Here is an 11,954-nt window from a genome sequence, read left to right as displayed (position 1 = left end):
TTTTTTTTTTTTTATCGTAGTGGCTCTTTATTTTGGTAATAAACAAAATGAAAGAAAAATTGATCGAGTTGAGAAAAAATATAGATAAGAAACGAAGAATATAAAACAGTGTAACACGCGAAACGCAGTTAAAGAACAATGTAGGAATCTAAAAAGGCGATTTGAGAGAATTCCGAATTTTTTTGCATCAAAGTTTTATTAAAATCGTCGCGTTATTGGCTCGTAAATGAAAAAAAAAAAAAAAAAGAAAAAGATAATTATACTTATGACCTTTTTCAGTCATCATTGTAAGAAATGTCTAGTTAAAACCAGATCAACATTATTCTTCATTAAAATTGCTTTCAAATGTTATACAAATTTTTTCTTACGCAGTACATGTCCCATAAAAAAAAATGCTCTTAAGATATACACAAAGTGCAATCTTTCGCGTATGCAAAATCGATAAAGATCAAAGAAAACTTCAATGTCGTTCAATAGAATAGTCGCGATATGCAAACATCGTCATGCCCGCCGCTTATTATACATCATGCCCACGTTTATTACTTATTATCAGGAGAGCAAAAGAGAGAGAGAGAGAGAGTGTGAATGATGTATCTTGTTGCGCACCGCGCGCGGTGTGCAATTCGCGAGACTGACTATCTCACGCGACAAAACACTTTGTCTCCATCCATTTATCTCGATCATCTTCGCTCTAAGAGTGTACTCGCGCCTCCGGCGAGTAATTGCATCGGCAATTCAATCGCCGCGAAATTATCGCGGCTATTACGCGCGCGCGAACCATCACGTGGGCGAATATTACTCGTCAATTGCAAACTAATCCGCGTATCGTCGGTTTAAATTGAAGATTCTTCAAATTTTCGATCTTCATTTTCTGCTTTCCTTTCCGATATATTCGCAATTTAATATATGTACATATAATAATATATAATCGAAATATATATAAAAATTAATATATGAGATGTAATTGATAATAGGATTAATCTGTCTTATTAGTCTCTTCGAAAATAAATCATTATCTTTGAGAAAGTCATGACTGTTAATAAATTATTCGCTCTACTTCGTTTCTGTAGTACACACAATGTGAGATTATTTAATGTAAAGAAAGTCACACAATGTATGATTTAATCGTTCTAATGACTTCTAATTAGTTACTATGGTGTAATATTTCCTTACAATTGCTAGAACAATGCAGCTTTCTATGTAAAAATGATTTTAATGAGAGATTAAATAAACGAAATGTAAAAAATGTACTGTATGGAAATGGTATAACATAAATATTGATTAATTACTGTTAATCATAACGTATCATTTTTTGCGAATAATTAGTTATATTATCGTAACAGCAATCACTCGTAATTAATGTGATTAAATGATTATGAAGCAGAACTTCCTTATGATCGAACAATGAAACTTTCTCTAAAAACACTACTCTAACGGATGATTAAGTAGCCAGAATAGGAAGGTATAATGGCACGAAATTATATAAAATAATCCTTTAATTAATTGTTGTACATTTTATGGCTCTCTATAACAAGATTAGCGTACTACACTCTGCATAATATCAAAATGCACTATTATTTAAACATAATATTCTAATATGATACACATGCGCAATAAAATTAATAATATTAATATACTTGATCTTACGATAATTTTATATTCGATAACTTTTCAGGAAATTTATTTTGTTTTTCATTATTTGAAATTATTTTGTTTGCTCGATTATCGTCTGGAATATCCATTTCAAGTTAAAGTCTAACATTAATATCACGTGCCATGATTCCTTATCAATGTCGCTGCATAAGCGAACTTGCCAATGAATCATCTGTGCTATGCAACAAATATAATAAAGTTATTTAGGTTTCTTTACATTGATGATAGTTTAGATGACTCCATTTCTAATTTAAATGACATAACTTCCTAATTATAAAGAGGGCATCGCAAAAAAATTTGTAGGAAATTCTGTATTTTATAATAGAAAATTCCAGTTATCTCAGGTGATATTTATAATCGATATTTCTGCAGAGATAATTCTATTCAAAGAAACGTGACGATTTAGGAATCCGAATATGTCAAAATTTGTATATTACATGAGCTACAGATCTGCTTAATAAATACTCAAAAATTTAAAGAACAAGAGAAATTTTTTTCAATAAAATTTAAATCCCTTTTTATTAAAGTAAAAATTTATAAATCAGAAAATTTTATGATAATTTTCTTGTGTTGTTAATATTTAATATTTAATATCACTCTCTTTCTCACTCTCCGTTTCTCTCTCTTTCTTTGCTGCAATCGTCATCTGTTTAAGATAAAAAATATATTCCTTCTTAAAATGATCTTTCATTGCGCTAAAAAAACAGTTCAAAGTACGCCAATTACAAATGCATCTGCTAATTATTACAAAACGATAGTTTGCCTTCAATGTCATTCGAAATAACGTACCTAGATTTCCTTTGATCCGCGCGGAACGAATCAATCATTTATAATACCTATCTTCGATCACGTTCGAAATAAACGTCGCAAAAACGCAGCCAATTTCACGTATCTAACCGTCCAAGCGCATATACATACAACACATGAGCCTTATTGGTACTTACGTTTGCTTCGCGAATTCAAAGGAGATCCTTCTTCCCGAGTCACCAACACCGGATCACCGCAATCGCGGAGAATCCCGCGGAGGATCCCGATCTCGTTTCACGATAACGCGGCGAATCTTTCACTCATCGAGCGGAAAATCGAATGCTCGGAGCCGGTCGGATTTCCCGGCGACATACGCGTATCAGGCGCGCTCGCGCCGCGAACTGCGCTGTTCAAGTGACTGCGTTGCGACGAGGTGCGATTTTGCAGGCAGACGGGAATCCGAGGTGTGTTTGTCCTTCTTATCTCCTGTCGAAAAGCGGAATCGTCGCGTCGTAGCTCGTCGTCAAACGGTTCAAAGCGCAATGCCGTACGATACGTCTCGCGGGGTATTGCGCGCGCACCCCATACTCACGCTGTCGCGTCTCGATCATAGACTGAGGCGCCTAGAGACAGGCCGCCCGTATAAATGCGCCGCAACGCGAACGGTCGAAGAGCCGCGGGCGGAAAGGAGAGGGGAGGGATCGAATTGATCCGCGGCGACACCGCGAGGGGTCGCTACAGAACGGAGTATCGAGACACGCGACGACTGTAAACATAAACACTGTCAGAGTGTATATCAACAGAAAATGTTCTTTCCTCGACGAGATCTTTTGTCTATTATAAAATTATTTGTGTAATAATTTATATTTGATTTATGAAATATCATTCAATAATAGATATCCCCTAATTTTTCGAAAACGCGGAGATGTATATATTTCTCTTCCCGTATTACAGTTTTTTATTATTTATAATAAACGAGGCATTTTTTGTAACAAATAAATGCATTTTTTATATCTAAAATATATCTATTTTTGTATTGTATTATTATAGTCATAATATACTCTCTTTCTTTGCTGCAATCGTCATCTGTTTAAGATAAAAAATATATTCCTTCTTAAAATGATCTTTCATTGCGCTAAAAAAACAGTTCAAAGTACGCCAATTACAAATGCATCTGCTAATTATTACAAAACGATAGTTTGCCTTCAATGTCATTCGAAATAACGTACCTAGATTTCCTTTGATCCGCGCGGAACGAATCAATCATTTATAATACCTATCTTCGATCACGTTCGAAATAAACGTCGCAAAAACGCAGCCAATTTCACGTATCTAACCGTCCAAGCGCATATACATACAACACATGAGCCTTATTGGTACTTACGTTTGCTTCGCAAATTCAAAGGAGATCCTTCTTCCCGAGTCACCAACACCGGATCACCGCAATCGCGGAGAATCCCGCGGAGGATCCCGATCTCGTTTCACGATAACGCGGCGAATCTTTCACTCATCGAGCGGAAAATCGAATGCTCGGAGCCGGTCGGATTTCCCGGCGACATACGCGTATCAGGCGCGCTCGCGCCGCGAACTGCGCTGTTCAAGTGACTGCGTTGCGACGAGGTGCGATTTTGCAGGCAGACGGGAATCCGAGGTGTGTTTGTCCTTCTTATCTCCTGTCGAAAAGCGGAATCGTCGCGTCGTAGCTCGTCGTCAAACGGTTCAAAGCGCAATGCCGTACGATACGTCTCGCGGGGTATTGCGCGCGCACCCCATACTCACGCTGTCGCGTCTCGATCATAGACTGAGGCGCCTAGAGACAGGCCGCCCGTATAAATGCGCCGCAACGCGAACGGTCGAAGAGCCGCGGGCGGAAAGGAGAGGGGAGGGATCGAATTGATCCGCGGCGACACCGCGAGGGGTCGCTACAGAACGGAGTATCGAGACACGCGACGACTGTAAACATAAACACTGTCAGAGTGTATATCAACAGAAAATGTTCTTTCCTCGACGAGATCTTTTGTCTATTATAAAATTATTTGTGTAATAATTTATATATTTGATTTATGAAATATCATTCAATAATAGATATCCCCTAATTTTTCGAAAACGCGGAGATGTATATATTTCTCTTCCCGTATTACAGTTTTTTATTATTTATAATAAACGAGGCATTTTTTGTAACAAATAAATGCATTTTTTTTATATCTAACATATATCTATTTTTGTATTGTATTATTATAGTCATAATATATATGATTATCGAAAATCTTCATCTTTGTGCAACCGTTGATAAACTTGTATTTATAGGTATGGATTTAATCGACTTTAGATAACAATGGATATATTTTTATATATTTATCTTTTTATGGATATATATTTATATATTTATTTTTTATATTCTTTATATAATATATTAGATATATTATTTCGAGAAAATCATTATATGCAAGATAATTGTTGAAATAATGATATGCAAAAATAATTGCAATACATTTTCATTGAAATCACTAAATGATTTATAAACATAATTTCAATTAGGAATTAAATAATTACAATGATAAATATTATTTGCAAAAGTTAATAAATAAAAATTTGATATATAAAACATATATTTTTGATTAATTCTAATTCTTTTATGAAGTGCATATTACGAAAAAGGATGTACTTTGAATATAACATATAAAATTATATATTTTTGTGTTTAAATACTTATTACATAAATAAAATATTTATACTTGAAAGAATTATTTTTGCTTTTTTGCACATTACACAATCTGTATAACAGTTTCCTATGCAATTTCAATCAGCAGGTGCGATTACATAAGAAGGGAGACAGTTATGTGGTGAATTACTATGGAAACCCACATGTGAAACTTTGTCAGAACTCAGGACACAAAATCCAACGAATGTTGTTTCCTGACAAAAACACACGACGCGTCTACGAATCTATAACAAAAAATCTTGGATTTTTAAATTAAATTATTTCATTATAACAAAAAATTTACACTTTGCGCAATAATTAATATCGCAATTGGATATAATAATGAGTGAAATTATCCGCAAAGAAGACAAGAAAGAAAGGCGAATCCCGTCATGTGAAAAAGTGCATACTACTGAAAATACGCACAAAAAGTCTTTATTGAAGTTAAAGCAGCAAGAGTATTTGATGGAAAAGAATCTCGCTAACTTGATGGAGAACATGAAACTGGAACCAGAAGTTCTACGACCCGTTTTGCATAAAATGAGTGACATCTCGAAAAACAGGTAAGCAGAGAAAAACGAATTAGTCGATCTTAGATTGCGCGTTATGCATATCAAGCTGGCTCATGCGATATTTTATTATATCAATTTAATTCGAATATTTTTTTGAAGAGAAATTTTTCTGGGTAGCATGAGAAGTCGTTTGGAGGAAATTGCCGAAGAACTTCGATCGGCAAAATCTGCTACAGATTGTCTCGAAAAGATCCAGAAGTTAGGTAAAGTTTTAAATTATTTTATTTTCAATTGATAGTGTTATTCTTGTATTTGACAGAATTATTCTCGCATATTCGTCCTCTCTCCTGTGTGTGAATCGCTTCCAATATAAAATTTTTACACATTATTCTTAGTTAATTGTACCGCATAATTTCTATGTTTTCAATATTTATAATGCGAATAAACATTTATTTAGATATAAATGCATACAAACAACGGCTTGTGAAATTGTCGCAAAAAATTCGAGACTTCAAGGAATCTTGCCAACTGCAGATTTTGTCGCAGGAGCAAACAACTATCGAGTCTGAATTACACGAATTTGAATCGAATTTACATAAGTATGAGAGTGCAACTAATAGCAAACCGACATCTGTCACATTCTCTAATAAAGAAAATAAAAAGTGCAATGATTATAAGGGGATCGAAGACTTCCACGCGTTAATTACTAAAACAGGTACTCAATACATTTGCATTCGCCTTCGTATAAGTAATCAAAGTATGTTGCAAAATATAATTCATGATGTTATTTTGTAACATGTAACATGTTTAAGTGTATGTGTTAAATGGTTTTATTACTTAATTAAAAATTCATTAATCGAATGAAAGAGTAATATAAAACATCTCTTTTTCTTGTTGCTAAACTGTATGCAAGACTTGTGTAAGACTTTTTTATTACCGTGACTTATTTATTATCAAATTGTGCATATTTGTATACGTAATGTGACACAAAAACCACGTACCTTGCAGGCTACACCGATAACTGGAGCGACGAGGATCACTCGCTGTTCTTGAAAATGCGAAAAAAATGTAACAGCATCGCGGCTCTAGTGGCCGCTCTTCAAATTAAATGTCCGGATTTAACTGCGGAGACCATAGTAAATCACGAGGCTTGGTACAAGATTTATCTAAACTTACGTGAGAAACAACGATCAAGCATTAAAGAGTGGCGCAAACAGAAAGAAATGGAGAAGATGAAAAACTGCAAGAGTAAAATAGAGATCGAAACCGTGGAAGACACTTCACAAGGAAAAACAACTTCCAATGTCACAGAAAAACTTCCAACACGCATGACTGATAAATGTGAAAGAACAATAACGAAGACTTGCGATTTCGTTGATGTCAATAACGCGGATCGAAAGAAGGAATTAATAAAGCGATGGAAAATTGACAGAGAGAATAAACGTTTAATCGACGAGAAGCAATCGAAGTTTCTGATCGAATCGAAACTCGTCACGTTAGAAAAACGTAAGAGAGAAAGGTGGAAGAGCATTCAAGAAGCTTTAAAGGAGTATCGTGAGAGAAAATCGATAGAAATTTCTTCTAAAGCTTCGAAAGACAACTCGAAAACGGGACCAAAATATAATCCGATGTTGGTTAAAGCTTTTAGGTAATATCAATTATGTTCAAAGTTAAACGATTTGAAGCAATAACATGCTAAATAAAACTAAATAATAAAAGAAACTGCAATTGTTCCAACTCATGTTTATCTACAACTTATTTACGATATTAACGAAAAAATTCTAATATTCGAAAAAAATTAATACTAATCTTAATTCTAATAAAAAAGTTTCTAGAATGTTGTTAATATAAATTTAACGAATAACTTCGAAATTAACAGGAAACAAGATGAAGAGTACATAAGCAAAAAGAAAAATTTGATAGCGAGAGTAAAAAAGTCGGCTAAAAACCGAATGGCGAAAAAGACAAGATCACAATTAATGAAAAAACGAGATTACTCGACTCTGTTAAATTCGACTAAAGTGTGGAGAGAACGACACAGAACACAAGATCTTAATACGAATGAGCCGAAAAAATTGCAATATATTAAGGACGTTCCTCGTTTGTACGTTTCATAAGAGAAAAAATATTTATTTTTATGTATATAAATATATCTAATTATATGTTCTCACTTTTTAGATATGTTCGATGGAGAAATAAAGAATCGACGGAGATCAAGGATGCCCTGGCATTTTCTAAAAATCGATAATATTCTTCTTTTAATCAAAGTAACAATTATACCTTGAAAGAAGAAGGAAATACAAATCGAAAACATTGGTATATACTTATGTTTATTTTTCTTTACGAACGTATCTTTCTGTTTCTTTCAGACGATGTACATAATAAATTATGAGTAAACGAGTGTTGATTTTATCCAGGGTCGCCCGTTGTATGTGTATATTCTCGGCTTTACAATTATATTATATTATATTATATTATAAACCGCTCTATAAATCTCGTTATTTTTTATTTTCAAGAGCAGAAAAAGGATAAAAAAAAAGAGAAAAGAAAAGGGACTATCTTCATCAACGTCGTCTCGGATAACTCCAACCCTCGGAGCATTTACTCAAATATATATAATATACTTTCTATTAATCTTCTGTTCGTTAATTCGATATTTTTTCGTTTTAGATTACCAAATACAAAAACATAGGTGATAATATATATATATAATATGTATAATGCTATAATACACAAGTGTGTCTCATATCGCGCCGAGTACGACAGTCTGTTCGACGGTTCGCCCGCTATATTTTTAACTTGCTCTTTTTATCAATTATTTTACTATTACTAATTACTATATTTGTTTACATGTCACGGGTTAATCCTACGCGACGCGATATGATGGCACTTTCGTTCTTTGTGAGAATATGCGCGAAGACCTTAAAACGCACTCTTCTCTTCGTTTAGACAATACATATATATGTATATGTATATCTATACTTTTTTTATTTATTTATATATATACGTAGAAATATAATTATTTAGAATTTATAATGCGCACCGCCTAGAAGAGTTTGTTTATTGTAACAAATAATAATCATATTTAACGCACACTCTCTTTCAGTTATATTCTCATTCGACATACATGTCATTCGATTAATTATAACGGTTGCTGTAATTTCTTTATCACTAACTTCCCCGAAATCTAAACGATAAATATGTACACGTGTGAACATTTGTACAGCGTTGTCATCTTTTCATTTTCAATAACGTATCATTCTAACATTCGTTTGCTCAGTCAATGCAAAAGTTCGCGTGTAATTACGCCCGATTTTATACGCTACTTTCTAATGTTCCTTGCTTCATTAATGATAACTTTATCATCTTTGTGAATAATAGTGATTCTTCTCGATATTTGTTTCGCAACAACGCGTGTCTTTTCTTCTTAGATAAAAATTGCGACTCTTGAATATGAAAATCCAAACATCGATTAAAATTGTTACAGAAAATAATTTTAATTGAACAAATCTGTATAATACTTTTTTAACAAACGCTTCGAAAGAATATCTTACAAAAAATGAAAGATTGTCACGAATTATATATATACATACGCTGATAAAATAAGAATCTGAAACAAAATGTTTAAATTCTTCCGATTGTATTTAAAGATAACGTTAAAATGATAAATTTAGCGATAACGTTGAAAAAAAAAAGCTCTCGGCGCGCAGGAAAGTTTTTCTCGTGAGAGGGAAAACGCATAAGTTATTGATAAATTTTATTAGAATCTTTACATTCGTAAATTATTTACAGATATAATTGCATATGTATATAGTACTATGTATATATTCATAGTTATATCGTTAAGGTTTAGATTTAGAAAAGAGACTTTCTCGAATTTTCCGTGACAATACTGAGGAGGCTGACTTCGGAAGAAACTTTCCTACTACCGAGATCGCACGAAATCATACAGCTCCCATTTTAAATGTTTTGGCTTTTTTACATTTTCCATAAAGAATACGCTTTCATATAAACGCGCAGTAGAAAAACATACAAAAGAACCACTAGTATTCTTATAATCAATATCATGACGGATACGATACCATGTTTAAAAATCGTCTTCATATAATCGCCGAGTAAACTAATCTCTTGTCCAGTTTTCTTTTTCTTTCGTGAATAATTTAATTTTTCTTGTTAAATCGCGTCAGATTTGTAAATATTTTTGCAGACTTTTTTTATGTTTTTAAACATAAGTTATTACTAAATTCAAAAATAACTAAAGAAAATCGGGTAATCTTCTGCTTTTTCTCTTACAAGACTCGCCCGTATGCATATTTCCTAAAGATAAACAATTTAATAAGAATCTGATTAATAAATTATTTCTTCCGGTAAATTTTCGCAAAGAAAATTGTACAAGAAACAATCCTCGCTTAAATTCTAACATTGCACGCTTCGGGAACGGTACAAATTTGAAAACGAGATTTTATAGTTTATGTGTGCAGATTGTTTTATATAGTGCGCGTTTTGCAAGAAGAGAATCTAGTTCCTTCGCGATCAAGTCTGTCGCGGCAAAAACTAATTTTTTGAATTGATAAATAATAATAATAATAATGAAATAACGGGAGTAAGGGAATCTCCTTATAAAGCTTGATAAGTTACGAAACTAATAAATTATAATATTATTTTTAGAGACTTTAAAGCAGAAAATTTCGGGTTTTATTGTTTACTCCGAAAGATTCTAAGATAAACAACACTTCTTTTCCAATTTTGTAACTTTTAGCGAAAGAAAATTAAAGAAATAAATTGCGAATAGTTATAAAAAGCGAGAACAAAATTAAATCAAGCTTCCAATTCTCAAGAATTAAGAAAACTTTATAACAAATAATGATTTTATGCCAGATTTGCGCATATTGCTTAGAATAACAATGACAATTATTATATCGATTTGTTCACGTCTTGCTTCTTTCTCGAATTCGATAGTCATTGTTCATAAAAATCTGGTGTGCAACGCAGTCTTTTATATGGAGTTTCGCGGTATTTCAAATTTGCATCAAACACGAAGCAAGTTATTTCTTTTTAAAAGAAATCCGAGAAACACAGTTAATAACCGAGAATTTTACTAATCTAAACGTCAGAAACGCACGTGATCAAATTTGCTAAACATATCTGCATGTGCAAATAAACTTTCTTCAGAAAATAATCACATCGTGCAAAAATTTAACGAATTCTGGCACTTGCAGAAATATATAATTTTATATCATTGCACTCTTTATTTGTAGAATATAATTTTGACAATTGTCTGGAAAATAAGAGATAAAAGCGTGAAAAAAGCTTTTTTCTGCAGCAAAATGTCCACGTGCGCTTCAAAGATCTACGCGTATCCTTAAATCTAGACGAATGAATTCATACATTTTTTACTGCCAGTTTTATTGATGTGATATAGACGAGTGTACATCTGGACCTCGGTAAAGCGCGAGTATAATCGTAAATCAAGGGTATGAAAGAATGTACTTTCTAGATTCTGCGTTCGTTAATATAGTTATCAAATTCGCACAGTTGTAAAAATTTACGCCTCGTAGTCTCTTGTGATCGAATGTAAATGCATCGCGTTATCAATGTTCAGATAAACGTCTCTGTCGAAACACAAAGGAATAATGTTCTTTCCATGGAAAAAAAAATCACGGGGTTCGCAATTGATAAAACTTGTTAGAAAAATTTGATAGTTGTACGCAAAGTCGAAAATTATAATTTTTCTAATTTAATTGAAAGAATTTGAAATTAACGTAGAAATGATAGAGAAAACTAAATAGATTCTAATACAAGTTGGTGTTTAATACTTTTCTTTTATAATTTAATAACGAATCTGTCTCTTTTTCCGAAAAAAAAATTATTCGCAAGATATTTATGCAGAATCTCATATGCAATAAACATTTTCTTCAATATCTTAAATCTCATTTTTTGTGAAAAAAGGAAAAAGAAACTCGTATCATTGTGTAAATTGTATTTCAATGTGTATTAGTATCCATTCATTTTCTTCTCTATGTATTCTTTCTTCTTTCTAGGATAAAGACCTCATATAATCGATAATTGCCATTAGCAAATTTCCCAAAGCGTCCACTACAGGAAGAAAAAAAAAAAAAATTCGCGAAAAGAACAAAGAGGCGTTTATTTGGTCGAATCGTCGTAGTCTCCGTTTCCAACTCCATTTTTCCGGTCGAAGAGATGCGTGCGCTCAACTAGCGAGCTAACGATAAGATAAGATAAAACACGATTATTCCTGCTACATTCGATATTGATAAACAGGTACCAAATATATCTAAGTGGTGTTCAAGTTTGATTTAGTTGGATAATGGGGGGGGGGG

General features: G+C 32.9%; 2 protein-coding genes across 5 annotated transcripts in view; one reads left to right on the top strand and one right to left on the bottom strand.

The window, feature by feature from the left end:
- The window catches only part of LOC115239372 (GAS2-like protein pickled eggs), a 68,509-nt gene extending 61,869 nt beyond the window's left edge, over positions 1-6,640 (bottom strand). For 2 of the 4 annotated variants that reach the window (XM_029813859.1, XM_029813856.1), the window contains exon 1: positions 2,598-3,010. The gene's annotated coding sequence lies outside the window, so the exon portion shown is untranslated. Of the gene's footprint in view, positions 1-2,597; positions 3,011-3,784; positions 3,804-6,614 lie in introns of those variants that run through there. The other 2 variants (XM_029813857.1, XM_029813858.1) reach the window with 2 other exon arrangements.
- On the top strand, positions 5,169-11,733 carry LOC115239373 (coiled-coil domain-containing protein 112-like). Its single transcript, XM_029813860.1, has 7 exons — positions 5,169-5,664; positions 5,773-5,876; positions 6,071-6,328; positions 6,622-7,261; positions 7,493-7,717; positions 7,792-7,929; positions 8,284-11,733. Exons 1-6 carry the CDS (start codon positions 5,444-5,446, stop codon positions 7,859-7,861), a joined length of 1,518 nt encoding a protein of 505 aa, XP_029669720.1. The 5' UTR covers positions 5,169-5,443; the 3' UTR covers positions 7,862-7,929; positions 8,284-11,733.
- The last annotated feature ends 221 nt before the right edge of the window (positions 11,734-11,954 follow it).

Source organism: Formica exsecta, unplaced genomic scaffold, assembly GCF_003651465.1.
Source record: "Formica exsecta isolate Colony F162 unplaced genomic scaffold, ASM365146v1 scaffold38, whole genome shotgun sequence".
NCBI lineage: Eukaryota > Metazoa > Arthropoda > Insecta > Hymenoptera > Formicidae > Formica > Formica exsecta.
The sequence above is the reverse complement of the archived record's forward strand: the minus strand, read 5'-3'. Positions and strand labels throughout refer to the sequence as shown.

Excerpts from the sequence above, each read along its gene's own strand:
- LOC115239373 (XM_029813860.1), top strand. The coding sequence starts at position 5,444 with ATGAGTGAAATTATCCGCAAAGAAGACAAGAAAGAAAGGCGAATCCCG. Across the intron at positions 5,665-5,772 it reads AGTGACATCTCGAAAAACAG|AGAAATTTTTCTGGGTAGCA; the intron begins GTAAGCAGAGAA and ends ATTTTTTTGAAG. Across the intron at positions 7,262-7,492 it reads ATGTTGGTTAAAGCTTTTAG|GAAACAAGATGAAGAGTACA; the intron begins GTAATATCAATT and ends CGAAATTAACAG.